Below are 27,173 nucleotides of genomic sequence, written 5' to 3'. Positions count from 1 at the left end.
GTATTGTTTTGATTTTAAACTTGGTAAGTCATATGATTTAAAATTTTAATCAATGATGTTATTATTTTTGTTCACTCTCGCCGTCCCAATCCCATCATAATTCCTAACGGGATAGGATATAAAATAAAAATTAAATCCCATTCATTCTTTGAAATAAGACACAAGATAAGAGTGTCTTAATCTTTATACTTATTAAAATAAATGAACAATGGTAACCGTAAATTTTGAAATAGTACTTATCGAAATCATTCCATAATAGATAATACTATACTAATCAATGAACGTACTATGCTATTTAAAAAGTAAATCAAACAAATAAATGAAAGAATTAAGGGGAAAATGGGTTTGTTAATGTATTTTATTATTATTACTATTATTACTTTGACGCAGCAAATGAGAATCTCGCAATAGGGGCATGTTGTTAATGGCGACAAAGAGAATCCAGGAGAAGAATTTAGAATTTTAGATTTTGATCACAAGCATCAAATTTGTACGCTTTAATTTCAAATCAGTCCCTTCAATAATTTTATGCCCTTGGAGAGGACAGGATAAATTAAATCATGTTATCGTGTGTGTGTGTTAAAGATTGAAATATATTCTATTAGTAATACAGTAAACCCTCTTTATTTTATTATATTTACCCTTTTAGGGGAAAAAAACGTACAAAATAAGTCTTTTCAAAATTTGAAAGCAATATTTAGTAACAGTTTTTCATTTTATCATTGAAGTATTTTACTATTTATTATTGTAATAATTTTAGAGATATTAAATGAGGAGTAAATTTAGTGATGTCATATGTTTACATATTTATCATATTTCTTAATTTATATCCAATAAAAAGACAAATATAATCAAACGGATGAAGTATATTTTTATGGATTTTAAAATTTAATGGTCTACTAGTTACACCATTATACTATGGTGTTTTTTTTTTTTTTTGAGTGCATTACGAATTAAATTCTCACCTGGAGTAGCTTATTGTTTACATTTTTAAATTTATAAATACAATATAACAGAATATAACATGGGTGTTTAATCAAGGATTTGATATTGTCTTTACGTTTTTCTTTATATTTCTTGCTCAATTTATTTTTTGGGATGAAAATTTCTTGCTCAATTTTGGAGTGAGACAAAAAGGATGAATCAATTTATTATTCACGTGGAGAATTATAATTTGAACGAGACGTGTTAATCAAATAATTTCTTCTTTTAAAAAATAACGAAAATGAAAAGGATCAAAACTAAAATCTGTTCTATGAAAGATTTGAATCTTTGCTAAAAAATATATTTATATTTAGTGTCTGGCCACATCTTAAAAGAGATTATCTCAAATAGAAAGATATTTATAAGCAATAAAAAAAATATCTATTCTAAAATAAAAACACAAATTATATTATTTATTTAAAATTGTTTAATAAACCATGGAGTACATAGTTAACCTAACTCGACTTCAAATTAGTCAGTAGTATCAGACATTAAATAGTTTATTAAAAAATTAACAAAACAGTTGGTAAAAAGAGAGTAAAAGTTGAAAAATCATGCAATGATTCTGCCTCTCTCTCTTTTATCTTGTTGCATGGTACGCTTTATGACTTTGACATAGATCATCGACGCTAAATGCACTAAAATATATTCCAAATGTACCTTCTTTTGTCAAAAGGAAAACGATATGTGCCTTTTAAATCAGCTTTAGGCCTTAATCTATGGCTGAGATTTTGCAACAAAATAATAATTTTCCCATTGTTTTTATATTATTGGGTTTTTGATAAGTGTTTTTGACAAAATGTTCTTGAAAGCATAAGTTGTCTAAGCATGAAACTTTCAAGAGATGAGATGATTTTTCCAAGGAATTTGTACTTGCGTATTTACATCGATTTTTTATCTTAGTATTTAACAAGCTTTTAAACCTTTTCAACAATGCTCTGAAACTGTTGGCATGATTAGAAAGATAATTTCAGTTTCGAGATTTATAAAAAGAAAAAAATCAGTTTTAAGAATCAAGGTTTTTATTTGACTATTTTTTTTTATAATAAAACACATCCAACTCATTATTCAGTGCTAATTTCAATATTGTCAAGTTTAATTAAAAATAACTCCTTAAAAAAATTATTTTCTACATTTACAGAAGATCAAATCCAAAACTTTATGCTTAAACAGACGTAGTCCCTTTAATTGAAATCAAAATAGTTTTTTTTCTTCATTTTATTCAGATGTTGCTCAGACGTTGATGAAACCAAGTCTTAATTTTCCAAAAACACTTTTTTGAATTTGAATCCTCTGTAGATTGAAGTAAGTCTTTATTTTTTTTTTTTAAATTTGAGATATATTATTGAGTTCTGTCTTGAAATTATTCCTTCCAACCCTCAATGAGGGGATCCCACGTGGCTCATACAAGGGGGGGAAAGCACCTTTCCATTATTTTCTTGCATCTATTATTACATACCCCAGAAAAAGAGAGGGGCTGGGGGGGGGGGGGATTGAATCAATCCTTTTCTTATCATTACACAAAGGTATCTGTCGGTTATCAATAACATCATAATATCAGCTTGCTTTAATTTCAAGTTAACAAAGGAAGCATAATTTCATAACCAGTTGAACACCCAGCCAGGATAAATAATAATAATAATAATAATAATAATTAGATAAACGACAAAATATTTACATGAAACATAATGTTAAAAGAACAATTCAATAATAAAAGTAGGATCTGGGAACAGAGCAGCAAACCAGCAACAACTTCAGAAATTCCCATCCCACAGTGGCAACAAACAACAACAACAACAAGCCTTTATCCCACTAGGTGGGGTCGGCTACATGGATTGCAAGACGCCATTGTGCTCTATCATTTATTAAGCTTTTAGAAATATTATTAATTAAGAGATCACGTTCAACAACTTCCAAGAGTGTTCTCTTAGGCCTTCCTCTACCTCTCTTAATCGGACTCAAAGTTATATGTTCCACTCTTCTCACTGGTGCCTCCCTTGGTCTTCTTTGTACATGCCCAAACCATCTCAACCGATTTTCTACCATTTTTTCCTCAATAGGTGCCACCCTCACTTTTTCACGTATGTGCTCATTTCGAATTTTATCTTTACGTGTATGTCCGCACATCCATCGTAACATTCTCATCTCTGCTACTCCAACTTTATGCTCTTGCTGTCCCGTTAGAGCCCAGCATTCACTACTATATAACATTGCCGGTCTGATAGCAGTACGATAAAACTTTCCTTTAAGTTTATTAGGCACCCTACGGTCACAAATAACTCCTTTAGCTTTTCTCCAATTAAACCACCCAGCTTGAATTCTATGTGAAATATCTCCACTGATTTCGCCATCATTTTGAATAATGGCTCCCAAATATCTAAACTTTTCCACTTGAGGTATAATTTGATCTCCCAATTTCACTTCGAAATTATTTTCGAATAGTCCTTTACCAAATTTACAATATAAATATTCCGTCTTACTTCTACTCAGACGAAAACCTTTCGACTCCAATGTCCTCCTCCATAACTCAAGTTTGCAATTAACCTCTTCTCTTGTCTCTGCTATAAGAACTATATCATCCGCAAAGAGCATACATTTCGAGATTTCCTCTTGAATATGTTCCGTCAAAACATTTAAAATCAAGTTGAACAAATAAGGACTCAGAGATGATCCCTGATGTAGTCCAATCTTTATAGGAAAATCCTTTGTTTGACCACTAGGCGTTCTTATACTAGTTTTTACCCCCTCATACATATCTTGTATGGCTTTAATATAAGCAATCCGTACTCCCTTTTTTTCCAACGCTTTCCAAAGCACTTCTCTTGGTATACGGTCATAAGCTTTTTCCAAATCAATAAAAACCATGTGTAGATCTTTATCTTTACAACGATACTTTTCCATTAATCCCCTTAGTAGATAAATCGCCTCTGTAGTTGATCTACCTGGCATAAAACCAAATTGATTCTCAGAAATACTTGTCTCCAATCTCAACCTGTGCTCAATTACTTTCTCCCACAATTTCATTGTGTGGCTCATGAGTTTAATCCCTCTATAGTTAGTACAATTCTGAATATCTCCTTTATTTTTATAAATAGGAATTAATGTACTTCTCCTCCACTCATCAGGCATTTTCTTGGACCGTAAAATCACATTAAATAACTTAGTTAACCATCTCACCCCTTCTTCACCTAAACATTTCCACGCTTCGATAGATATACAATCAGGTCCGTTAGCTCTACCATTTGCCATTTTCTTAAGAGCTTCCTTTACCTCCTTATCACGTATTTTTCGATAGAATGACAAATTTTGTTCTCCTTCACCAGTTACTAAATCCTCCAAGTTACTAGATGAATCCTCTCCATCATTGAAAAGTTTAGAAAAATAAGTCTCCCATCTATTTTTAATTTCATCATCTGTAACTAAAATTCTTCCCTCTTCATCCTTAATACACCTTACCTGTTCTAGATCTCTTGATTTTCTTTCCCTACTCTTGGCAATCTTATAAATATTTTGCTCTCCTTCCTTCGTCTCAAGGTTCTTATAAAATTCTTCAAAAGCTTTGGAACGAGCTTCACCCACAGCTCTCTTAGTTTCCTTCTTAGCCATACGGTACCTCTCCCAATTTTCCTCATTGTTACACAAATGTATGGCTTTAAAACAGTTCTTCTTATACTTGATTTTGTCCTGTACACTATTATTCCACCACCAAGACTCCTTATCTCTCGGACCAGAACCTTTCGATTCTCCCAAAACTACTTTTGCAACCTCCCGTATCTTTTTAGCCATATCCTCCCATATGATGTTAGCACTTCCCTGAGAATCCCAAATTCCTTTATCCAAAAGATTTTGCTTGAAAATATCTTGCTTCTCACCTTTTAATTGCCACCACCTAATCCTTGGTGTTACTACTTGTCGACGTTTTTGGATTTTACTCATAATACACACATCAAGGACTAGGACCCTGTGTTGTGTCGTTACAGCATCTCCAGGGATCACCTTACAATTTTTACAAAGTTTTCTATCTGTGTTCCTAACCAAAAGAAAATCAATCTGCGACCTTGAGGCTCCACTTTTGTAAGTGATGAGATGCTCATCTCTCTTCTTGAAACAAGTGTTGGCAATTTTAAAATCATATGCCAATGAGAAATCAAGAAGAGTTTGCCCTTCATTGTTTAGCTCTCCAAAACCAAAACCACCATGCACCCTCGCATACTGACCAGCTTCCCTCCCGACATGCGCATTAAAGTCTCCTCTAATAAAAATCTTTTCACTCTGTGGTATGTGTCGAATCAACCCCTCCAGATCCTCCCAAAATAATTCCTTAAGACTGGCTTCTGTCCCGACTTGCGGCGCATAAGCGCTAACAATATTAACAGTCTCACGTCCAATTATCATTTTTAAAGAAATAATTCTGTCTCCAATTCTGCTAACTTCTACAACGTTCTTCTTCCACTCCTTATCTATAATGATGCCTACTCCATTGCGTGCACTTACTTTTCCTGTATACCAAAGTTTGAAACCTTGAATATCCTTAGCTCTTTCTCCACGCCATTTTGTTTCTTGCAAGCAAAGGATATTGATTTTCCTTTGAATCATAACCCCTACAACCTCTACAGATTTACAATTTAATGTCCCAACATTCCAAGTACCAAATCTAATTTTGCTCTTATGGACTAACTTCTTTAGCCGCGTGCGTCCAGAATGACGCGGTAGCCCTTGCTCATTTAACACTACATCCGGGCGCCGATGCAGCGGCTCTAACTCACTTATCACTGTACTCGAGCCATGCAGCGCGTTACTTACGGGCAACGACCTAGCATTAACATTATAACGTCTATTGTCCATGTTCATGATAGATTCAACAAATTTTTACATTGGCTGTTGATGGCCTAACACAACCCTCCTCCTTTACCCGGGCTTGGGACCGGCTATAAACATAGGCGGAGTTAATGACTACAAATATAATGTAACACAACCATTGGGGAAATGCTTTCCTTAGTCCACCTCTCTCAGTAGAATCCATTTACCAGACTGTTACCAAATCCCCAGTACCTTAAGTAAGCCACAGGAAGCTTCCTTCACACCATCAAAATACAATCAGGTTGCTTCCAACTAAAAAAGGAAAGGCGGCGGTTCAGTCACCAGCTCGGTGGCTCTACTTCAATCTTGATTTGTGCAGCAGGTGGTTGTCACTTGTCACACACCCAATGAAAAAAGGGACAGAAGCTCCACAACATATTACTAAATAGCCTAAAAGAATAATCCCATGTGGAGGACAAGAAGATTTGACACGAACCGCCAAAACAAAGGAAAACCCTAGCATTACATCAAACATGTAAAATTACATTCTAAATCACGGTAGTTTGGAATGCGTGCTAGTAAGAGCAAGGAAAAGACAGGTACTGCCCATAGAAACAAACACGCCTTTGATGCCATTATGAATATGGAAGTGCTTCTTTCCATATCATCTTTAAAATAATAGATCATGAAAAGCAGCCAGGGTGTATGGGTAAAGTAATGACCCTTCCCTCAATGAGAACCCAACTCCAATTTACAGGTCAAATGCATCAAGATGATATGGGCTCGTAAGGGTATGATAACCATGGGTGTTTAAGGGCCTCAGCAGCAGAAGGTCGCTTATTTGGGTCAACCACAAGCAAATAAGCAACAAAGTCAACGAAGCCTTGGTCCCCCATTGGCAGCCTATGCCTCAAAGATGTCTTTTTGGGAATCAGGTATTCTAACCTGTTGGTTTCCTGTACAAGACAGTAACTTAATCGTAAAATTTCAAGTAAAATAAAAATGAAACTATAGGCAGTTACAAAATGACATTGGAGTAACTAAGATATTGAGAGGATCAATTTGAAAATCATTGGTCAAACTATTCCTTGATTTCCTTCTAAAACTGAACAAGACAAATATACATGAACTAAAATGGCCAATTTTAGTAATTTTAGCCTGCTTACCTTTCATTGGCTTCTTTGAGGGTAACAAACGAAAACACAAATATTCTCAGCTTTAAATATCGTGAGCTCAGATGTTCAGAATAGTTCCTATTCAGCGATCACAATAATAAAAAAATCTTTGAAAGACATCAGGCATCCTTAAAGAGGTTCCACTACGGTGATTCTCTATTACAAGGTAGATGGGTGGCAAATCTGCCGCTCAAACCTTAGTGATATCGTGTCAGTACGAAGTTCAGATTCTTATCATATTATTTAAAAATTAAAACAAATTAAGTCCAGTTGCAGCAAGCATTGTACATGAATGAATGAGGCGGCAAATGTAAGTGAATAAGAGCAACCCTGTACATGGATTAACTATACAACAACAACAACAACAACAACAACAATAAACCTTATCCCACGAAATGGGATCAACTATTTGGATTAACTATAAGTAAAGATTATTATGATAATCAAATAATTCAATTGTATGCATATTTTCTGCTGTTTCTACCCAGGTTTAGTGAACGATTTGTCTGGTTAGGAAGTCCTGGACTTCCATTTCACTAAACATAATCAAGTTCTATATTTTAAACTGTCGAGTCGTTTTTTTTAATATCAATTGTTGAGTAGTTGGACAGGCAGGAAATGATAAATGTGCATAACAGCATCCTCATATTCACACAGATCAGTTGAATGTGTGTCTTCTGTTATTTTCCACTCAGGTGGTGACAGCAACAGGCTTGTCAGCAAGTGTATTCTCACTGGTTTCTTCAGTGTGCATTGAAAAGAAACAAAATTAACAGATAAAAACCATTAGATGCATCTAACTTCCTGCAGCATGACACATGGCAATGACTTTAATTAAACAAAAAAAAAAATTCCAAACTAGATCAACAAACTCAGTCCCCCCCTCCTCAAAATCAATTCCCTTCTTCCCTCTAAAAAATTCTGTCAAAACTGCTCTGACAAAAGGTTTAAAGACCTTAGATTTACAATAATTCATAAAAAATGATTGGCATGAAGCTTTTAAACAGCATGGTCCCATGGTGGATTTTAGACTCTCAGTTGCTGTTCATTAAATACTCTGGCCTGTTGTCTAACTATTGGGATTGATTACTGAAAAACTAGTAGAGAATTCAAAATATAGTCTCCCCCCCTTAATAATGAACCTGGATAATTTTGTTCACAAAAGAAGATCATAATATAGATGGAAGGAACTACTTCGACAAAGAGAACCTTTCAAGAAAGAGACTATTTTGTGTGTGAGAGAGACTGATCAAGGACAATGGAATCAATCAATTTGATAATAATAAAAAACCAATTGCCATGAGTTGCGCTTCAGATTCTTGGATGCATCTAATGGTTAGTATTATATGACAGCAACCTGCATTAACTTTCTTTGAATACAGGGGATTGGGGATCCATTTTGCAAAACCAGATGCCAAACATCTAAATTCTGATATTCGGTGCAAGCATATAAAAAAGTAAGAACGAAGCCACCTAGGGCAGCAACTCAGGCGGTAAGAGTGGGGTGAAGTGTGAGTAGAGGTCAAAAATTCAAACCCTCCTTGTGTAATTAAAAAGAAAAAGGAAAAAAAATATATAAGAAACATAGTTTCAAGATTGCTGGCCAGTCCATTTTGTTTACAACGTAAACTGAAAATGCAATTCTGACCTGATTCCGTTCATAAAGCATATGATTTTTGGTGAAGTACTTGGATGTATCCCTTCCTTTTGCAAGAATATTTTGATCAATTGGACCGATGATGCCGATCACCCGAGCAAGTAATGTTGCAGGTGAATCATTTTGAAAGAGGACCTGAATAAACAAGTATCAACATCAAGCCACAGCATGAACATGGAAAGACAGTGTATCTTGATTGTATAATCATACAAAAGGGAAGGCGGCCCTAATAGGACCCCTGGCCCCCCATAAAGAAAAAAGGTAACAATAATTTTGCCATGAATGTCCCACATTCATATAAGTAATGCAATAATTTCCGCAACAGTCTCACCAACTTTTGTAACAGAATGCCATTCTTGGCAATCACAACCACAGACTGACATGAATTTTCAGCAACTGGAAAGATCATTAACCAAAGAAAACTAACAAAATCCAAAGTTAAAACACTATTCACTGTCAAGCACTGTGGCATCAAATCATTGCAATGTGCAGAGCTAATCTAAGTCTATTTAAACCAGAGACTTTAGTATCCAAAAGGAATGATTATAAAGGAAAAATAATATCCTTGCATAGAAGAAAGGCTTAACTAGTGACCTTAACTACAGGAAAACTTAATCTGGAACTGAGGTAATGGATAACATTTTAGAACTTTATCAAGGACTCGAGCTTCCCTTGGGTGAGAAATCCTATGGCTTTAGATTAATCGCTGCTAATGAAAAATTCAAACAGTATATTAATTCTGCAATGCATTGTCCATATATTATACTTACATTACCAGTACAAAGTTCAGCTAAAATGCAGCCAAGTGACCAGATATCAATCTTCTTGTCATATGGAAGTCCCAATATAACCTCAGGAGCACGATAGGACCTGGACTGGACATATGAGCAAAGGTGATCAGTCTCATAACAACTACTCCCAAGATCAATGACCTTCACCTCACATCTACTATAGCTTTTCACCAAAATATTCTCTGGCTTCAGGTCACAATGTATAAGTCCAAGGCTGTGCAAAAACTGCAGTGCTTCCAAACACTGAATTGTGATTGACTGCACAAATAGATTCAGGAGAGTTTTAATGTTGGCAGACAAGATGAAAATAAGACATCATGATTCATGAACTAGATGGAACGCCACAAACCTGCAATCTTGGCATTGTGAAGTATACTTCGCCCCCTGATTCTCTATTAAATTTGTGAAACTCATATAAGTTGGCTTTAAGCAGTTCACACACTATTAGCAAATGTTCCTATAGAATAACAGGAAAAAGAACAAAACAGTAGTCAATCAACTGGCCAAGGTCAAGTCAACTATCAATAATTTAGGAAATCAGTAAATAAATAAAAATATGCATACATGACATGCAACAAAGTCAGATGGGCAACAGTATCTTTACCCACCACAACATCATAGCCTATATAATTACTAGTCCGATAATGAATGAATTTATTTTGAAATTAAGCACCAGTGTTGATATTTTGCAGCTGTATATGATGCTAAAATTCATAAAGCACCAACACTAAATAGTAAGTCATGTCCATCTCCAACAAATGTTGGACACATCAGAACTTGGAAGTAGGCTTTATTTGCAGCTGCCAGCACAAATAAATATGGAAGAAAAATTAAGCAAATAGTACTGAGTATCCACCATAACCTATATCAATTTGGAGAAAAGGCCATCCATGAACGTCCGTTAAATACATACAGATATAGATAAAACTCAAGTCCCGGCATATGAAGCTGATGTTTGTATTTCCAAATGAAAAAATTTCAATGACAGCTTAATTTCATATTCTACTATGTTCACTTGCCTTACGCTTTGCATTATAATTTTTAACAAGTAACCTAGTCCGTGTCAAAACTAGTTGCCAGACAGGACAAAATGTGGGTAAGACCTTTGGAAGTTCATTTTTTCCAGGGACAAAAAAAAAATTGTGAGTAAGATAAAAATTGTAACTGAGAAAGCAGAATAGTTTAAAAAAAAAATTAACTGGACCATAAAAAATCATATTTTTAAAGTGCAATTTTCTCTCATAGTTACAATTGTTTGTCCTCATAATTACAACTTTTATCTTTCCCACTAAATTTTTAGTCCATAAAAGAAGCCTTGAAACAGTTGCTGCACGTCATGCTGCAGGATCCCCCATTGCAAGGAATCCAGACTCCTCATGCACAACAAAAGATTTGGCCAAGAGAAAAATTCTGAGCTTTTAATGACAGAATATACTTGAGATAGTCAATAAAGAAAATAACGGAACCAACAAGTCAATGACAAAAGTGGGACCCCATAGCCAGATGATGGATGACATGGGAAAAAGAGTAGACAAAAACACACACGCCTGGAACAGGAATTAACTGAAAGTACAAACTTGGTAAAAAAAAAATCACTAGCATCTTCAACAATTACTTACTCGATAATAGAAATAATCATACAATCGAAGAATGTGATACTTGTCTGCAGGATCATGTTTATTGACATACTTGAGAAGCTTAATCTCGTCAAGGCTTTGGTCAAAGAAGTCCTTGTTGTTCTTTATTATTTTAACACAAACATCCATGCCTGTATGCAGGTCATGAGCTTGTATGGCTTTGCTGAATGCAGCAGATCCCAGATACTCAGTAACATGATAGCGCCCCGCTATCACAGAATTTAAAACAACATGGAAATTCTTGTCCTCCTCAAAGCCAGTTCTGAGCAACAAAACAAGGGTCCAGAAAAATTATAGAAGAAAAAGAAACAAGATATCAAGGTTCATTGAAGCCTTCTACACAAGACCAAAAGACTCACTAGATATCAGCGTCTACCTTTCCCATGGAGGGCACTATCTCACTATTTCAACAATATCTTTAAAGGAATTATCATGACAAGCATTTCTGCACTACATTGTCTCAGTACATTTGCTTTTCTTCTTTTTTCTTTTGCTGATGTTACAAAGAATAAAATGCATTAACAATAAACAAATGAAGCAAATTTAGGAATTTAAAACAATCATCAACTAATCGACAGCATTGGAATACCCCCAATCACATGACCAGGCACGTAATCAACTTATAGTGATGGTGATTTTCCAAAGTTTAAAAAAAACAAAAGAAAAGAAAATAATTTATTTGCAGCCATTATCTTTGACCAAAGCCTTGATGAGATTAACAAAGCCAATACGCATGCAATCACAGGTTATATTTACCATATTTGGAACTCGAAGTTAAGACACGCAGTATATTAAAAGGATATCTTTTTTCTAAACACCTAAAGGAACAAAAGGAAGTCCAGCTGCAGAAAATAGCAGTATCAAGAAGCCTTCAAACATGCCAATTTCTACAAGGAATTTTTAGATATATGAAAAACTAGAGTGGGCATCTGCATTTACATAGAGCCCAATATGAGCCTATTCACAAGCTGCAAACAGGGTGGTTCTCTACACATTTTATATTATATATTGATTGATTGATAGCAGAGATTGTTAGTGATCATGATTTCAGAAGAACTTTGAAGCTTAGTAATCTATATCTCAGGTCAGCATAAATATGAAAACTTGCCTGTTTTTCCTATGCACAATCTTTAAATTGAAGGTTTCAAACTCCTCTTCCTGGGCCTCTATTTGCCGTAATTGCTCTTGAACAGCAGCAGCATCTTCATCTTCCAGCAATGTCCCCAAGTCTTCTTCCCCTGCAATGTCAGCTTGTTCATCTTCTTCTAGCCTTACCTGTGCTCTTTCAGTATATCCACAACTTGAGACTGCTGTTGGAGAAGAGTTAGTGGATCTTACTTCATTACCATTACTCTCATCCCTTGAACTTTTAATGGATGAAGAATCACTACTTTTCTTCTTCCAAGAAGTAAGCATGTCATCAGATCTCACAAATGCATTAAGACAGTCATCATTTTCACCAGCATGGCAGTTATTGGACCATAGTGGCTTACTGGAACCAGCCTGGATCATCTGGCCATTGTTCAGTGACTGGGTTAATGAGAAGCTTACATCAGAATGAGCATTAGTCTGCAAGACTACACCTTCATCATCCCCAGTGACATACTTATTTAACTCACTCTTGCCATTTTTCTTCTTATTTTTGTTCAATTTATTAGAGGACTTTTTATCTAAATCATGCTGAGAGTGTCTGGAACAACCATGTCCTACGTCACAATCACAGAGATGACCAAAATTCCCTTCACTGCTACCACCAACAAAACTTTCACGCACTTCATTGCCAATATCTGCAGCATCACTGTTGATCCCCACCCCAATTGACCTTACTGAACCATGCTGAACATTATCAATGCGTATGTCCAGAAGTTGTGATCTTTCCCTGTTATTCAGAGCCTGCCCACCTCCTAGCAAGATCAATTCATTTGTCTGAGGGACAAAGCCCTGCCAGACAGGTTTTGCATGCATTAGATTCAGCTCTTCATCCATCAATTGTCCATCATATTGAACCATTAATCCATTCTTTTTAGTGTTTCCGTGCATTTCAGTTATCATCAAACCAATTGAATCATCTGACATTATGACTGGTTCAACATTCTTTAGTTGAGCACGCTGCTCTCCACAGAAGTAAGAATCTTCACCAAAAGATTGACCATCATCTTCATCTTTGACTGGACCTCTGTCCTGAGGATCTGGAACACTTTCATGCCCAGTTGCCTTTTCATTGTCACTCGGATAATCAATCTCATGTGCCAAAAACCAGGCTTCATCCTCAATAGGTTGTCTCATGTAGCCAACATCATCGTCATCGTCATATTCATCAGAGTCCCAGTACTCATTGGAATAGTCAACAGATTCACCCAACCCACCACCAACTGTGGCAAAACTAGATACAAGATCAGATGTATCCTCTATAATCCCCTGATTTACAAATAGCCAACTGCCCCCTGCAGCTCTTCTCATTCCTGAAGCACACATGTGGAAGTCAAAGCTAGTCCTTAGAACAAAGAAATCAACCAAATAATGTAGCGTGTATAATTGATACAATGAGAAATAAATATAACACAGCGCTGAAGTTGCTTCTTAGCAAGAATCAAAGTAAGTACTCAGAAAGTTGAACAGATTTTAAGATCAGTTTTAGATTCTAGATGGAAGGCACAACTTGTCAAAATGTTGCACTGCATTTCATATCATTTTTATTTGGAAATAGTTTGTCATTTTTTTTATTTTATTATAGATCGGACAGAAAGGCCAGAACTAAGAACCAATCTTTGCTAATAGCTTTCTGTCACTATTGAAAATCTGTCAGCGTACGTTTGGTGTGAAAGAATTGCAAAGGGGAATGAAAATTGATTTACCATATGACTTTGCTTGGTAAGAAACAATCTCATTCATGCTGAAATTTTTTCTAGGAATCAAGTTCCCTTCATACTCTACATTGCTCTCATTCGCTTGATGGTTTGAACTGTACTAACAGAATTTTAATTCTCTACAAGAAAATAGCAGTAAAAAATGTTGTACCAAATAAACCACAAAATATTGTAATTTTTTATTAAGAGAACTTTAAAATTTCAACAAATTAAAATGAAGGATAACAGAATAAACAAAAAGGACTAATAACACCTAAGTTTCAAGTCTAGGAAGAGGCCAAACTGTTGTTGAGCACACAAAATAACCTATCATCATGACCAGCCAAGAAATGCAACTACTAATTTAGACCCTGACTAAAGACAGCTGATTGAAATACAGGGAATATTTCTGAGAATATGTAGAGCAGTGCATGATGAAGAAATTATTGTGATTCAGGATATAATTATAAAATTCATAACAGCCCTTGAGCCTGTGCCATTTTGATTTATGAATACATACCAGCTGATTAAATTAAGGTTATCATGTGTAATCACCAAATTTGTGGTGACTTGGAGTTTGTTTATCGTTAAGGATTGCAATAAAGATGCTGGACCTACTAGGGATGTGTATCACATGCCATCATTTTATTTTACTGTATCATTATTTTAAAAAGGACAAGAGCCCCAAACTATAATTCAATTAAACATCACAATTTCTTCTTCACATAGTGCATTTTCTTGATACTATTGATAATATTTATCCATAAGCTAACCTGCAAGGTTAATTTCTTGTCCAACAGGCACATCAACATATGATCCCATAAGTAAATTGCTGTCAACAACAGGAACTTTTGAAGAAGGTTCATCCTGCTCAAATTTCTCCTCCCAATTAACAGCCAAGAGCTTCTCCTCTGACTTGAGTTTAACAGGAGCAAGTCTCGGTAACTCCTCCTTCTGATTCTCAGGAAAAACAGGAAAATTTAAGCTGCCAAGAGTCCTCTGTTCAGAGCTGCCTTGTGAATTAACTACATAAATCGCTCTCCCAACTTCATCCACCTGCCTTTTTGCTGCTGCGCTGATACCAATTATTTCTGTCCTTTTTCCCTCTATTCTTTCAGAGAAAGTTACATCATCACGTCTTTTAGATATCTCTCCCTTGGAGAAGGGGAAAACGGCCTTGACAGAACAATCACTCAGCAGGTCTGAAGATGAAATCTCATTCTCATCCTTTCTTGACCAGAAATTATCTGCAAAGTTATCTTTAAAAGATGAGTTTTTCAATTTCACTTGGTAATCATGTTCCCTAGGTTCATTGATTTGCATGCCACCATATCTTTGTTCTACAGAGGCTCTACTATTACTTCCAGGCCATGAGAATTGTTTCTCAGTAGTCACAGCACTTTCGTCTCCAGATTTTGCATGATTGAGGGCCATATCATGAGCTTCACTTGTTTCATGTTTTATTCGCTGAGAAACCAGGGCCTTTGAAGTATTGTTGGCAATACTACTGCCATTTTGGTAAGGCTCCAAAGAACCATTGCCAGAATTTGACTTACTAGAGTACAGATCAAGCATCCTATCCTCTGAACTTCTGGGGAAAGCGAAGTATTTGTCACTTGCCCCAACTACTTCATTAGATTTTTTCCTCTCCCCAATATAAGTACTTTTACATTTGCTTTCTGTTGCATTTCCACCAGTCCTGCACTCTATTTCCTTCACAATCAATTCTTTAGAAACTTCCACTTTGTCATAAAAATCCAGTCCTTGATCTACCGCGGGTTTCCCCTTGTCATTTTCTGACTTATGTGAGGCTTTTTCTTCCAGGGTAAGCTTCTCAAGGAAGCCATTTAAGTCATGACGATTATGGAGTTCACTGCGAAGAGCTGCCTCAGCTTTTGTGAAGCGATTCCTCCTTAGGAAGTCCAAAATTGGTCCAACTGAGCTTGTGTCAGCCATTTTCAAGCCCTGAGAACCAAAGTCAAACCAGGATTAAGCAGACACCAAAAACTAAAAGCTCGTTCCAGATAACGATGAAGAAGAAGTATTCACATTCTCACCACACCATTCTACATTGTTACATTTGAACACACAAAAGGAAGAAAAAAAATGGAAAATGTCGGAAATCATCGACTTATTTCAGCTCGAGAAAGTTCAAAAGCTTACCTCGTCTTAGGTATTACCAAATGGCGGCATTTTGTCCCCTTGTATCATAATCAAACGGAAAATACAAATTAGAAATCACAACTTCCCATGCTAGCTTCTTTTAAAAATAAAATTTTAAGCAATCAAAAGCATCGAAGTTTTCAATCGTTTCTTGAAAATGACGGAACCCATGTACCAAAATAGACCAAAAAGAGGTACCGGCCACATACTCTAGGAGTTAAAAACTAAAAATCGCCTCTTTCTGGGATCGATCGAACGCCATTGCAGAAATTGAAACTCGCAAATCGCCGGAACGCCAATTCAAGCAGCATAGCCTTTTCCATTCCTTCATCTCTCAACTAGACCCCAAAAGTTTTTCCAGAGTAGAATTTACATATCCACGATTGCCCCGTTCTTCAAGAGACCGGGAACCAAAATTCCCATGGAAAATGGAAGAAAATCAAGATCTAGCATTAAGTGGAAGAGGCGAAGAAGGGAGGCATTTAGGCACGAAAATGATCGTCCAGATAAATATTTAGAATAAATTATTTAAAAAAAAAAAAACAGAACGAAAAACACAAACACGCGGAGGAAGGAGAAAGAATGAGCCAAAACACACACCTGGTGGGAATGGAGTGGGATTGTCGCAGCGTGCTTGCTTGTAAATATAAAGGCTTTAGGGTAGAGTCACGTATCGTGCAGTTCTTTCTTCTTCCCTGCAAGCTCTACTGAAGTTGGGTTGGCAGACCAACAAAGCTTGTGACATGCTTTGTGTTCGTGATATATTCGTCGGCTCAATTATTTTAAGCCGTTATGATGACCTGCCGTCCAACTTGGTCTATTGGGAAATAAATAGATGTTAAAGGTAACTTTCAAGGGCATTTATAGACATTTTTGTTATAATAAAAATATATTTTCTCCACTTCTGTGTCAATGCATAACTTATCTGTTAAAAAACATTTCATGATTCTTCTTATAAAATTACTTTGTATAAAAAATCATTATAAAAAAACTATTTGTTATGGTACAGTGTTTTTTTTTATATGTCTATTTGAATGTGTCAATTTTAAATGTTATCAAAACTAATTGAGAGTAGCTCTTTTAAATATGTCTTTTGTATTTATACATAATCAATCTCAAAATCTTATACTTCAACGTTTAGAATTCCTTCATTATAATCAATGCTTTTATCACATGTCTTTACAAGTCAAATTATATATATGGTTATGGGATAGTATTATTTAGAGCATAAGAAATTGGTAAATAATAAAAGAAGATAGTTTGAAGGAAAAATAATAATCAAATATTTTTAAAATATATAAATGATAATTTGATTATTCAAAATATCATAATTTTTTTAAAATTTTTAAAAATTTTTCTGTCATTAATAAATTTATATAAATTATTAAATTACTCTTATTGAAAATAAATGACTCACAATTTTTTTTTTAAATTCGTAACCTTTTTTATATTCATAATAATACAACAATAATAAATAAAAAAATTTAATCATTAATATGATCATTAACTAGACAACCAGTACTTTAACTGATTTAATTATCTGTTTGATTTTTAGTCCATGTCCCACTTTCAAACTTCTTTGTTAGTGAAATGTTCGTTCGTTAAACAAAAAAAAAAAAAAAACCTTCTTTGTTAGTGAATTAATCATCCTTAAAGAAAAATCAATTTCCATCAAAGATCATAACACGATATTTATTTCGAAGGCTGGGTGGGGACAAACTCCTTTCAGACTTTTTTTTTTTTTTATTACTCCAGTATGTCATTTCTGTGATATTAACTTACATTTCAACATGAACTTGCCGAATTTGAAACTGAAATTGTATATCCAAGCAGATATCGGGTCACGTACCAGATTAAAATAATTAAAATGATAATAAAATAAAATAATAATATCACAGCACTCAAGTAATCAAATCCGTGACTTAAGAATGATTTCTTTAAAAGGTTCCAATTCCGATATCATGCAGGAAACAACTATTTGATGAGTGTCGCGTTATTTATATTTTTTTATAAAAAAAAATAAATTATGCAAAACTGAGTTTATATTCTTAAGAATTATTTTTATAATATATTAAAATAAATTTTATTATAAAGCTAATAACTATATGAATATTCATTTAAACAATTTTTTCTTAAAAAGAATAATTATTTACATAAGTAAATTTTAGTTTATAACAGTTCAAATGTTTTTATTTTGTAAGACTAACTTTCAGAATGGTAAAAACAATTCCTGCCTATGTTTTTCAAACTAATGTATGACTTTTAAGTTCTGTATATTAGATTTTAAAAAATATTTTTTTTCTATCCAAACATACACATTGAGTTTGAGTGGATAGGGAAAAAAAATGGATTGGAGTACCAAAAGCGGTATCTAAATCTAAGCACTCTTCATAATAAGAAACAAGTTGAACAGTCTTTTTATAAAAATATGTGAGAATCTATCACAAATATTTTTTTTTTACTGCGCAGCAAATTTCATATTTTCATGATATCAATTGGAGAGTGTTTTGTTCAACTGTAAACTATTCCAGTAACAGAATCACATCCCTCGTTATAAACTATTCGAGTTTAAACAAATTTTTTTTGGTGGTATATGTAAAGTTTAGGTGAGTTAGTTTGGGGTTCACCATTAGATTAGAATATCCTTAAAAACTCAAAAAACACTTATAAAAGTACTTACCAATTATCCACCAACAAGTTATTATATCTACAATAAAATTTGAATTCATTATTAATCAAATTTTCATCAATTAAACCCATCTTTGTTGATAAACACAGCATTAATATATATAAAGCCAATAATATGAGTTAGACTTGTGAGCTCAACCCAATAACCTACAAAAAAAGTTACAGATTGAGCTAAAAAAAAATGAGTTCAATTATATGTAGGGCAGTTTTGACCTGCTTTGTATAACTTGAACTCACAGCAAGCTAACCTGTGGATTGATGGGTTGACCTGCTTATATTTTTAAAAAATAAATAAAAATAAATAACTGAGATTTAGTTTAAAATAAAGTATTCAAAGCAAGTATGTATTAAATTATGATCTAAATACTTGATACTTTTACATTTATTTAAAAAAGTTTAAATTATGGTAGAAAATAATAAAAACACATTGCTCATATATTTAAGTAATAATATAATATAATATGAATGTGATCAAGATAAGATTGAATAAAATATTTTTGTAAAATAGTGCTAGACTAGCTAGCAAATAAAAAAATTTTATTTGCCCTTTCATTTAAAAAATTAAACATATTTATGAAGTGCTAATCATATATTATATTATCATCTTAATTTGAACATAAAAAGGAAAAAAATAAATATAGAGATATTGAAATATGAACTGAATGTATTATGAGTAACAATTTAATAATAAGAGTTTAGATCATTATTATTTAAAAAAAAATAATTGGTATTTTAAATTGAGGCACCAATTTTTTAGAAAAAATGTCAAAACAAGATGAAGAGAAAAGAAAATAAACAAAGCATTTTTATTAATTTATATATGTATAATATTGATTAGTCATGTAAAAGACCAAAGAACTCACAAAATTTAATTAGTTTATATTTAAGTAGTGATATAAGCATGTCTTAATTAGAAAGACTTTAATTATTATTTGGATAATTAATTTTTAGGGAGAATATATAATTTTTTTACTATGAAAAAAATAATAAAAAGAGGTAAAGTTATAATTTTTAAAATTTAAAAAATTATAAAAAATTACTTTTTTACTTGTAGCTTGGCTCGCTAATCCACAAACCCATTACGGGTTGGCAAAATTCAACCCACAAAAAATGCAAGGTATATCAACCCACTCTGTCAAACTAACAACTCATTGCGAGGTCAACCCACAAGTTGCAAGTTGACATATATTATTAGCTTTAAATATATATGTACATGTGTATATGTAATCTGATTATCAAAAGAAATTAAATTAATGAGTGTTTTGGATACCAATTTCGATACTCCAAAAGTACTGAAAGTAGAGCCGAATTATTTAAACATGTTTTTATAAAAGTTTGAATTTAAAAAAAAAATTAAAAAGAATTGAGTTTTGAAACTTGGATGTGCCCTAAAAAAAGAGACTCACAAGAATCCGTTGTTAGGAAAAACGATACATAAATACCATTGAAATATGAATATCCCAAATAAGGCTCGTGAAATGGCTTAATGACTCTGAAATCCATTCGTACTTCTCTAAAATTAACGTTTTTAATGAAATGATAGTATTATTCTTAAAAGCTTCCTCTTCCCCCTCAACACACAAAGACATTTATCATTTTCCATTTTTTGCCTTCAATTTCTCTCAACTGTGAAAACACTTGAGGCTCACCAGCAAAGGTTCTTCCAATTTCACTCGTAAGTTGGGACACTCAACAAATTGGACTTGGCTTTTCTTGGAGGTGGCTGCGCTGCATCTCAATTAAGATTTGAATGGTCTAAATTTAATATTTTTTATTTTTATTAAAATAAAAAATTAGTAAATCTTGCTACCAATTTAAACACTCTAGATTTAATATTAATAGTCCAAATTTAATATTTAATTTTTATAATTTTTATAAGTTGATTATTTGGATGTACATTTTGATATAAAATGTTTTTATAAGCTGGATAGTCGATTTATAAAAAATTTTACTATCAAATGTAAACCATTCATATTAAATCTGCATTATTCAAAATATATCTGTTTAGATAATTAATTTATAAAAATTAAATATTAAATTTGGACCATTAATATTAAATTTAGATTGTCCAAATTGATGAGCAAATTTATTAAAATATTTGAAAATTTATATTTTCTATTTTAATAAATATAAAATATAAAATATAAAATTTACACCCTCCAAATCTTTGTTGAATGTAGCGGAGCCTCCTTCGAGAAAAGCCTCATGGGAGCAAAGCCAAGTCCCCACAAATTGAGGCTCTCCCAATTTTAGTCTCCCATTCTTTGAAAACAAGTTGAAGCCCCACTGTCATGGAACATTTTCCCTGCAAACTAAAATGGCTTGTTCTTAAGTTGGGATAGAATAAAACAAGATGGTTTTGAAGTAGTTTCTGGGTTATAAGTAGTTTTTTTTTTTTTTTGTTTACATGAGATGATGCATTTTTGTAGTTTTAGGGCTATAAGATTAGTTTCTCATTTTCAATCCAACTTCACCCAAAAAAAAGTCAAAGCTTTACACAAAAACATAAAAATAAGATTCTGGAGTTGTTGGGGGAAGAAGGAATGTGGCAAAATACTTGATCAATGGAAAAAGCATATTGATGAGGAAGAGAGATCAACATTGGGATTGATAATATGGGAAATCTTGCAGATCTTGCAGCGACAGTGTGGAGCAGAGCCAAGAGGGGGTAACAATTTCGCTGAGGTTGTACACTTCCATGATGGTGGGAATTATATTGATCTGTAAGCGGTCTTGAAGAAATCAAAGACCCATTGACTTGCCTCCTCTAGCTTGATCAAGTTCGAGAGAACCTTCATGCTTTTCATATTCGCCGAGTTCCTTTATGCTTTGTTTGTTTGGAGAGAAAATGTAAGAGGGAAGAAAGTATAAGGGAAAAATTAGGAAGAAAATAAATTTTTTTCTGTTTGCATGAGGAAAAAAAAAACAGAGAAAGGAAAAATGAAAAAGAAAATAGAAGGTAAAACCTTTCATATTTTCTCTCCAAGTTTTCTCTTCATGTATGAAGAGATTTTGAAAAGAAATTTGTCATTTCATATGTGCCTTTCTCTCTGTTTCTTTTTCCTCCCTCTTTACACTTTGTTAATATCTTTATTTCTTATGCAAAATCTCTCCCTTTCCTACTCTTCTTCTTTTTTTTTTTTCGCCAGAAACTACGTTGTTCCATTGTACTTTGCAGATGATTTATATTTAATTTTAATAAATTATCTCCTTTTAATATTTTAAATAAAAGTAATATATTTTTATTAAATTATTTAAATGATATGATAATATATTTTTAATAAACAAATTGATTTTAATTTTTTTATGAAGTTAATTTCAATAAAAATTCTTCTTTTAACTTTTTATAAAAATAATTATGTGAAATATGACATATTTTGATATAAGAATATCATAGTTATTATATTATTTGCTCATTTTTTTCCTCTTTATTTTTTCATACTCATCCAAACATAAAAAAGATAATATTTTATTCTTATTTTTCTCTTTTCTTCATTCTTTTTCTTTTATTTTTTTTCTCAATTTTTCTTCTCATCTAAACGAGGGCTAATTTTTATGTTCGTGTTTCTTTTTAAATTATGAAGAGGGTTAGCAAGGTAATTTCATTAAAATTGCTAATCCTAGATGCCCGTGAGACTTTAAAGTGATTAAGTTATTTTAAGAGCCTAATTTAATATTTTTATATTTTATGTGGGAGAATTATTCTAAAGTTCAATAGAAAGATTATAAATACCTTTAAATCTCATAAAATAATTAAAATACTCCTAAATCCTTAGGTCTCTTCTAAGTCCCACACTTGCAATCTTGGATTAGCCTCAACTTTCTCACCTCCATCGATGCCCTCAGATGCTGCTTGAAGCTGCCTTACCTACACTCTCACTCCTTACTCCTTAACTCTCTTCTCCTTCCAGGCTTTCACAACCTTCTTTTTAAACAAACCAAATAAAATCAAAAGTTATAACCTCATATTTTGATCAAAAGCAGTAAAATCAAATAACAAAATCAATAAATTTGTCCTCAAAAATCAATCGCTCATATTCAGGAATTTAACAAAATCATTAAGTCAAGCCATTAAGCCATGGGAGAAGCCAGTGATGAAGCTGTCGAAGAAGAAGGCTGTGATGGAGAGAACGTTGGGAGGGGATTTATTGGTCAACAGAAAGAACGACAGAGCAACCCAAGGATACCGCCTTCTCGCTTGTGCAAAGAGCAAGGAAGCTCTCGATTGTCTTGGAGTGGTGTAAGGCGGTCTCAACAAGAGAGGGGAAAGATTGGTCAGAATGATCAAAGATTGTAGGTGAGGGATTTGAGAATAAGGGGCAATTTAGTAGTTGAGTATAAAAAATTATTTATATTGAGAGACCTAGAAACTTCAGTATTTTGATGATTTCATGACAATCCTTCTATAGTTCTGTGGGACTCTAGAATAATTCTCCCAATTTTTTTGTCGTTCTCCCCCGTTTATATTTCAAGCATGTTTTGGATTGTCCATGTTTTTGAATGAGATACAGGGCTGAAAGAGATTTCATATGTAAGATGAAGTATTGAAAGCATGTTTTTAAACGGATTATCTAGGACAGGTTCAGGTGTTAAGTATTGAAGCGAATGGCCACCAACTGCAAGAAGTCTCTCATTTGATTGGCCAAGGTAGGGACCCAACGTTTACTGTCTAGGCTAGCTTGACTATTTGGCTTTAAACGGAATAATGATAATCTCACTCACTGTCAGCAATTTTTCAATTCACTCATGATTTAGTTCACAAACTTCTTCTTTCACTTTCGTTGATTGAACCTTTTAATTCGTTTTGCCTCTTCCACTTAGACCTCTTTCATATATTCCATCCTCTCTATATCTGTGTGCATATATCTTCTCGAAGGGAAGGGGGTGAACAATGGGGAGAGTGGTGGCTATACTATTCATCGCCATCATCACTATCTGTGGTATCAGCCATGTGAAAGCGAATGTGTTGGATCATTGTTACAAAGAAGGGGATATGGTCCCCCTCTACCTTTCAAAGGTTGGGCCATTTAGCAATGCCAGGTAACTAATTAATTTACACTTGTTGCCAAACACTAGTTCTTTCTCGTCTCGAGAGTTTTGATTTTATATCAAGAGGTGAATTCTTCATCGTCTTATCGTCTTTTGAGGCCTTTGCTAATATGCCTAACGCAGAAATCACTGGGCATATATCCCGGAGCTCTTAGTTGAACTTGGATGTGATGAGCAAATTGATGTATCCTAGTCTACTCTCTGTTGCTGTTAACACTCTGATTTTTAATGTATTCTGATTTCTGAATCATTGGCAAATGCTGATAAGTGATCAACCAATTAAAATTATTTAAAAATTTGACACTTGTTGGGTTTTTTTTTTTTTTTGTGTATCTCCTTCTGACAATTGGTATGATCATGTTGAACAGTCAATTAGTAGTTTTAGTACCTTTATGTATAATTTATTCATCTATAATGAAAAAAACTCTTTCTTTTCAGTGAAAGCTATCGCTATTATGATTTCTCATTCTGTAAACCAGGTTTGTCTCAGCCTCTCATCATTAATCATTTTTAATTCACCATCGATCTTTTTTAGTACAAGTATTGTCTCATTTGATCTTGATTGCAGATCATGTGGAAGAAAAAAAGGAAGCTCTTGCTGAAGTATTAATGGGAGATCGATTGTTTAGTGCTTCTTACCATCTTGAATTCCAACGGGATAAACATTCTGAAGTACTTTGCAAAAAGACATTCAAGAAGGAAGAAGTGGCCAAGTTTCGATCTATTGTTCAAAAAGACTACAACTTTGAAATGTATTTTGACGACTTGCCTATCTAAAATGTCATAGGAGAAGTTCATTAGGAGGGGAAAGACCCAAGTGACAATAAGTACTACTTGTACAACCGTATTCACTTTGACATCTTCTATAACAAGGATCGTGTTATTGAAATCCATCTGATTTCAATGATAAAAACCTTTATAGACCTTATAGAGGATAAAGAAATTAATGTGGAATTTTTGCATTCTGCAAAATGGAAAGAGATTAACACTCCATTTAAGAAGCGGAGGAATAATTACTATCTTCCGTTTTCGTCCTCCCATTGGTTCTCAATCATAAATTCATGTGTTCCAATTCTCCTTCTAATTGGGTTTCTTGCAGCTACTATGGTCTGGATCCTCAAGAATGATTTTGTCAAGTAAGAGCCATTCTAGTTTCTGCATTACTGGGGTTCAAACTGTTGAGCTAAAAGTAAATGTTATGCTTCCTTGTCTTTAAAATAGGTATGCCCATAATGAGGAATCTACTGAAGACAAGGAAGGGATTGGTTGGAAGAATCTCCATGGAGATGTATTCAGGTTCTCCACGTATAAGTTTCTATTTGGAGCTGCCCTTGATCTGGCAGCCAACTATTTACGCTGTAAGTTTCCTTGAGTTCTGACCCTCTGTCTCTATGTACTTATTCTTTATTGTTATGTCTTAAAGTTGTATTTACGCATAATATGCAGTATGGTGCTCATATTTATTTTGGCATTTTTTGGTGTATTCTACCCATACAATCGAGGGGCTTGTTGCCGTTATGCACTAACTTCAGGAGTTGCTGGCTATACAGCAACCACGTTAAACTGTCAGTTAGAAGGAACCAACTCGGTATGCATGGATGAGTTTTTTTCCACTTCAATGAAGTCCTGTATCTGTGGAGCTTGCTTTTGTTTTCATTTTTAGTTATTGATAATTGCATAATTTTCCTTATTGACAGGTCAGGAATCTACTATTGATTAGATGCATTTTCTCTGTACCACTATTTCTCACATTTTGCTTTCTGAATACTATTGCTATTTCTTACAACGTCACCGTTGCCTTCCCAGTTGGTGCGATTATGGTGATAGTTCTCATGTGGACTTTTGCAGCATTTCCCTTACTTGTGTTGGGTAGGGTTGTTACGAAGAAGAACATGTCAGAATTCAAAGCTCTTTGCCGAACAACTAAATGTCCGAGAGAGATTCCACCTATGCCATAGTATCGCAAAGCAATTTCTCAGGTGGCGGTGGCAGGGACTTTGCCTTTTGGTGTGGTATGCATGGAACTTTACTATGTATTTTCCAGTGTTTGGGGTAACTGGACTTTTGCCATCTACAATATCTTGTTCATTGTTTTCATCATTCTCTTGTTTGTTACTGCTACTATTAGTCTATTACTGTGGCATTGACCTACTTCCAGCTTGCCGCTAAGGACTATGAGTGGTGGTGGGGGTATGAAGTTTGTGTATCATTCTTTTCTTTTGCCAGATTGAAGTTACTGCATCATTAACTTTTCATGCTAACTTTAGCATTGAATTGATGGATGAATGATTAACGGATAATTGTTTAACTTCCATTTTCACGTGCATTTTATGTATATTTGTTACGCTAGTTAGAGAGAAATGTCATCTGCGTAGGCTAGCCAAGTAGATTATTTCAATAAGTATTTCCCTGGACTACTATTGCACCTTGGAGAAATAAGTCTCAAGAATGCGTGCTTTTTTTATTTATTAATGCATTTGTCATTTAATTTCTTGATGTGTTTCAATATTCGTTGTCATTTTCTTTTGACCTTTACGCCATTGTAGCTTAGAGTTTTCGGTATATTTTGTTCATGTCAAGTTCATTATGGTTTAGTAATTTACCCACATATTAACCCTTGATTGTTAAAATTCTCACTTAAATTGAGTTACGTTACAAGGAATTCCACTGAACTTCTTTTTAAACAGAGATTTATCATAGATTCACAAGGTTTAACCTCTGTGTGTGTGTGTGTGTGTTTTTTTTTTTTTTTGTGCAGATCATTTCTATATGGTGGATCAACAGCAATGACGGATTTAGAAAAATTTAGTAATGGGGGCAATATTTATACCAAATATTAATATTAATGTTTTTTTAAAAAAATATAATTTTAAGTAATAATTAGAGTAATATATAAATAAATTATATGAAAAGTTTAAAAATATATCTTAATGTCATTTACATCATATATTTATTTTTATTATAAATAAAAGGGGAAACAATATTTTTAAATATGTATGCTTGATAGTTTAAAAAAAATGTGGAGCAACTGATTTTTTATGGAGGCAATTGCAATTTTAAAGAGGGGGCAAGTATAATTTAAACAAAAAAGGAAGTGTAATTTTTGCAAATTTCATGGGGACAATTGCCCCCTCTTTTCCCTATGTGGATGCGTCCCTGATCATCAGCAGGCATATAAATTTGTGCCTGTTGTTTGTACTACTACTATGCACGCTCTAACATGTATGGAAGTCTTGCAAATCTCGTTTTACTTTGGATACATGGGTTGTATATGCTATGGTTTCTTTTTGACGCTCGGAACTATTGGATTTCATGCAGCTTTGCTCCTTGTTCGTCACATGTATGGATCCATTAAGTGTGAGTAGGCATTTGTTGTTGTTAGA

The 27,173-nt window shown here is 33.7% G+C and overlaps 1 protein-coding gene and 1 pseudogene across 3 annotated transcripts; one reads left to right on the top strand and one right to left on the bottom strand.

Annotated features, from left to right (window-relative positions):
• Positions 1–5,934: 5,934 nt before the first annotated feature.
• On the bottom strand, positions 5,935–16,813 carry LOC129292627 (uncharacterized). Of its 3 annotated transcripts, none has more exons than XM_054930207.1 (10): positions 16,654–16,813; positions 16,263–16,499; positions 16,054–16,091; positions 14,664–15,855; positions 12,153–13,506; positions 11,027–11,306; positions 9,757–9,864; positions 9,387–9,665; positions 8,608–8,751; positions 5,935–6,740 (listed from the first exon to the last, which is right to left on the bottom strand). In XM_054930207.1, exons 4-10 carry the CDS (start codon positions 15,844–15,846, stop codon positions 6,552–6,554), a joined length of 3,537 nt encoding a protein of 1,178 aa, XP_054786182.1. In that variant the 5' UTR covers positions 15,847–15,855; positions 16,054–16,091; positions 16,263–16,499; positions 16,654–16,813; the 3' UTR covers positions 5,935–6,551. The 3 variants fall into 3 exon arrangements, with proteins under 3 accessions (XP_054786182.1, XP_054786183.1, XP_054786184.1); XM_054930208.1 differs by having other exon boundaries at positions 16,263–16,446; XM_054930209.1 differs by lacking the exons at positions 16,054–16,091; positions 16,263–16,499.
• Positions 16,814–22,422: 5,609 nt separating this feature from the next.
• On the top strand, positions 22,423–27,173 carry LOC129293624 (transmembrane 9 superfamily member 2-like; annotated as a pseudogene).

This window comes from Prosopis cineraria, unplaced genomic scaffold, assembly GCF_029017545.1.
Source record: "Prosopis cineraria cultivar Desert tree isolate PC_DT_omini unplaced genomic scaffold, ASM2901754v1 PC14, whole genome shotgun sequence".
NCBI classification, from domain to species: domain Eukaryota; kingdom Viridiplantae; phylum Streptophyta; class Magnoliopsida; order Fabales; family Fabaceae; genus Prosopis; species Prosopis cineraria.
This window is presented reverse-complemented; position numbering and strand designations above follow the sequence as displayed.

Excerpts from the sequence above, each read along its gene's own strand:
- LOC129292627 (XM_054930207.1), bottom strand. The coding sequence starts at position 15,846 with ATGGCTGACACAAGCTCAGTTGGACCAATTTTGGACTTCCTAAGGAGG. Across the intron at positions 11,307-12,152 it reads ATTGTGCATAGGAAAAACAG|AACTGGCTTTGAGGAGGACA; the intron begins GCAAGTTTTCAT and ends TTTGTTGCTCAG. Across the intron at positions 9,865-11,026 it reads ATGATTATTTCTATTATCGA|GAACATTTGCTAATAGTGTG; the intron begins GTAAGTAATTGT and ends GTTATTCTATAG.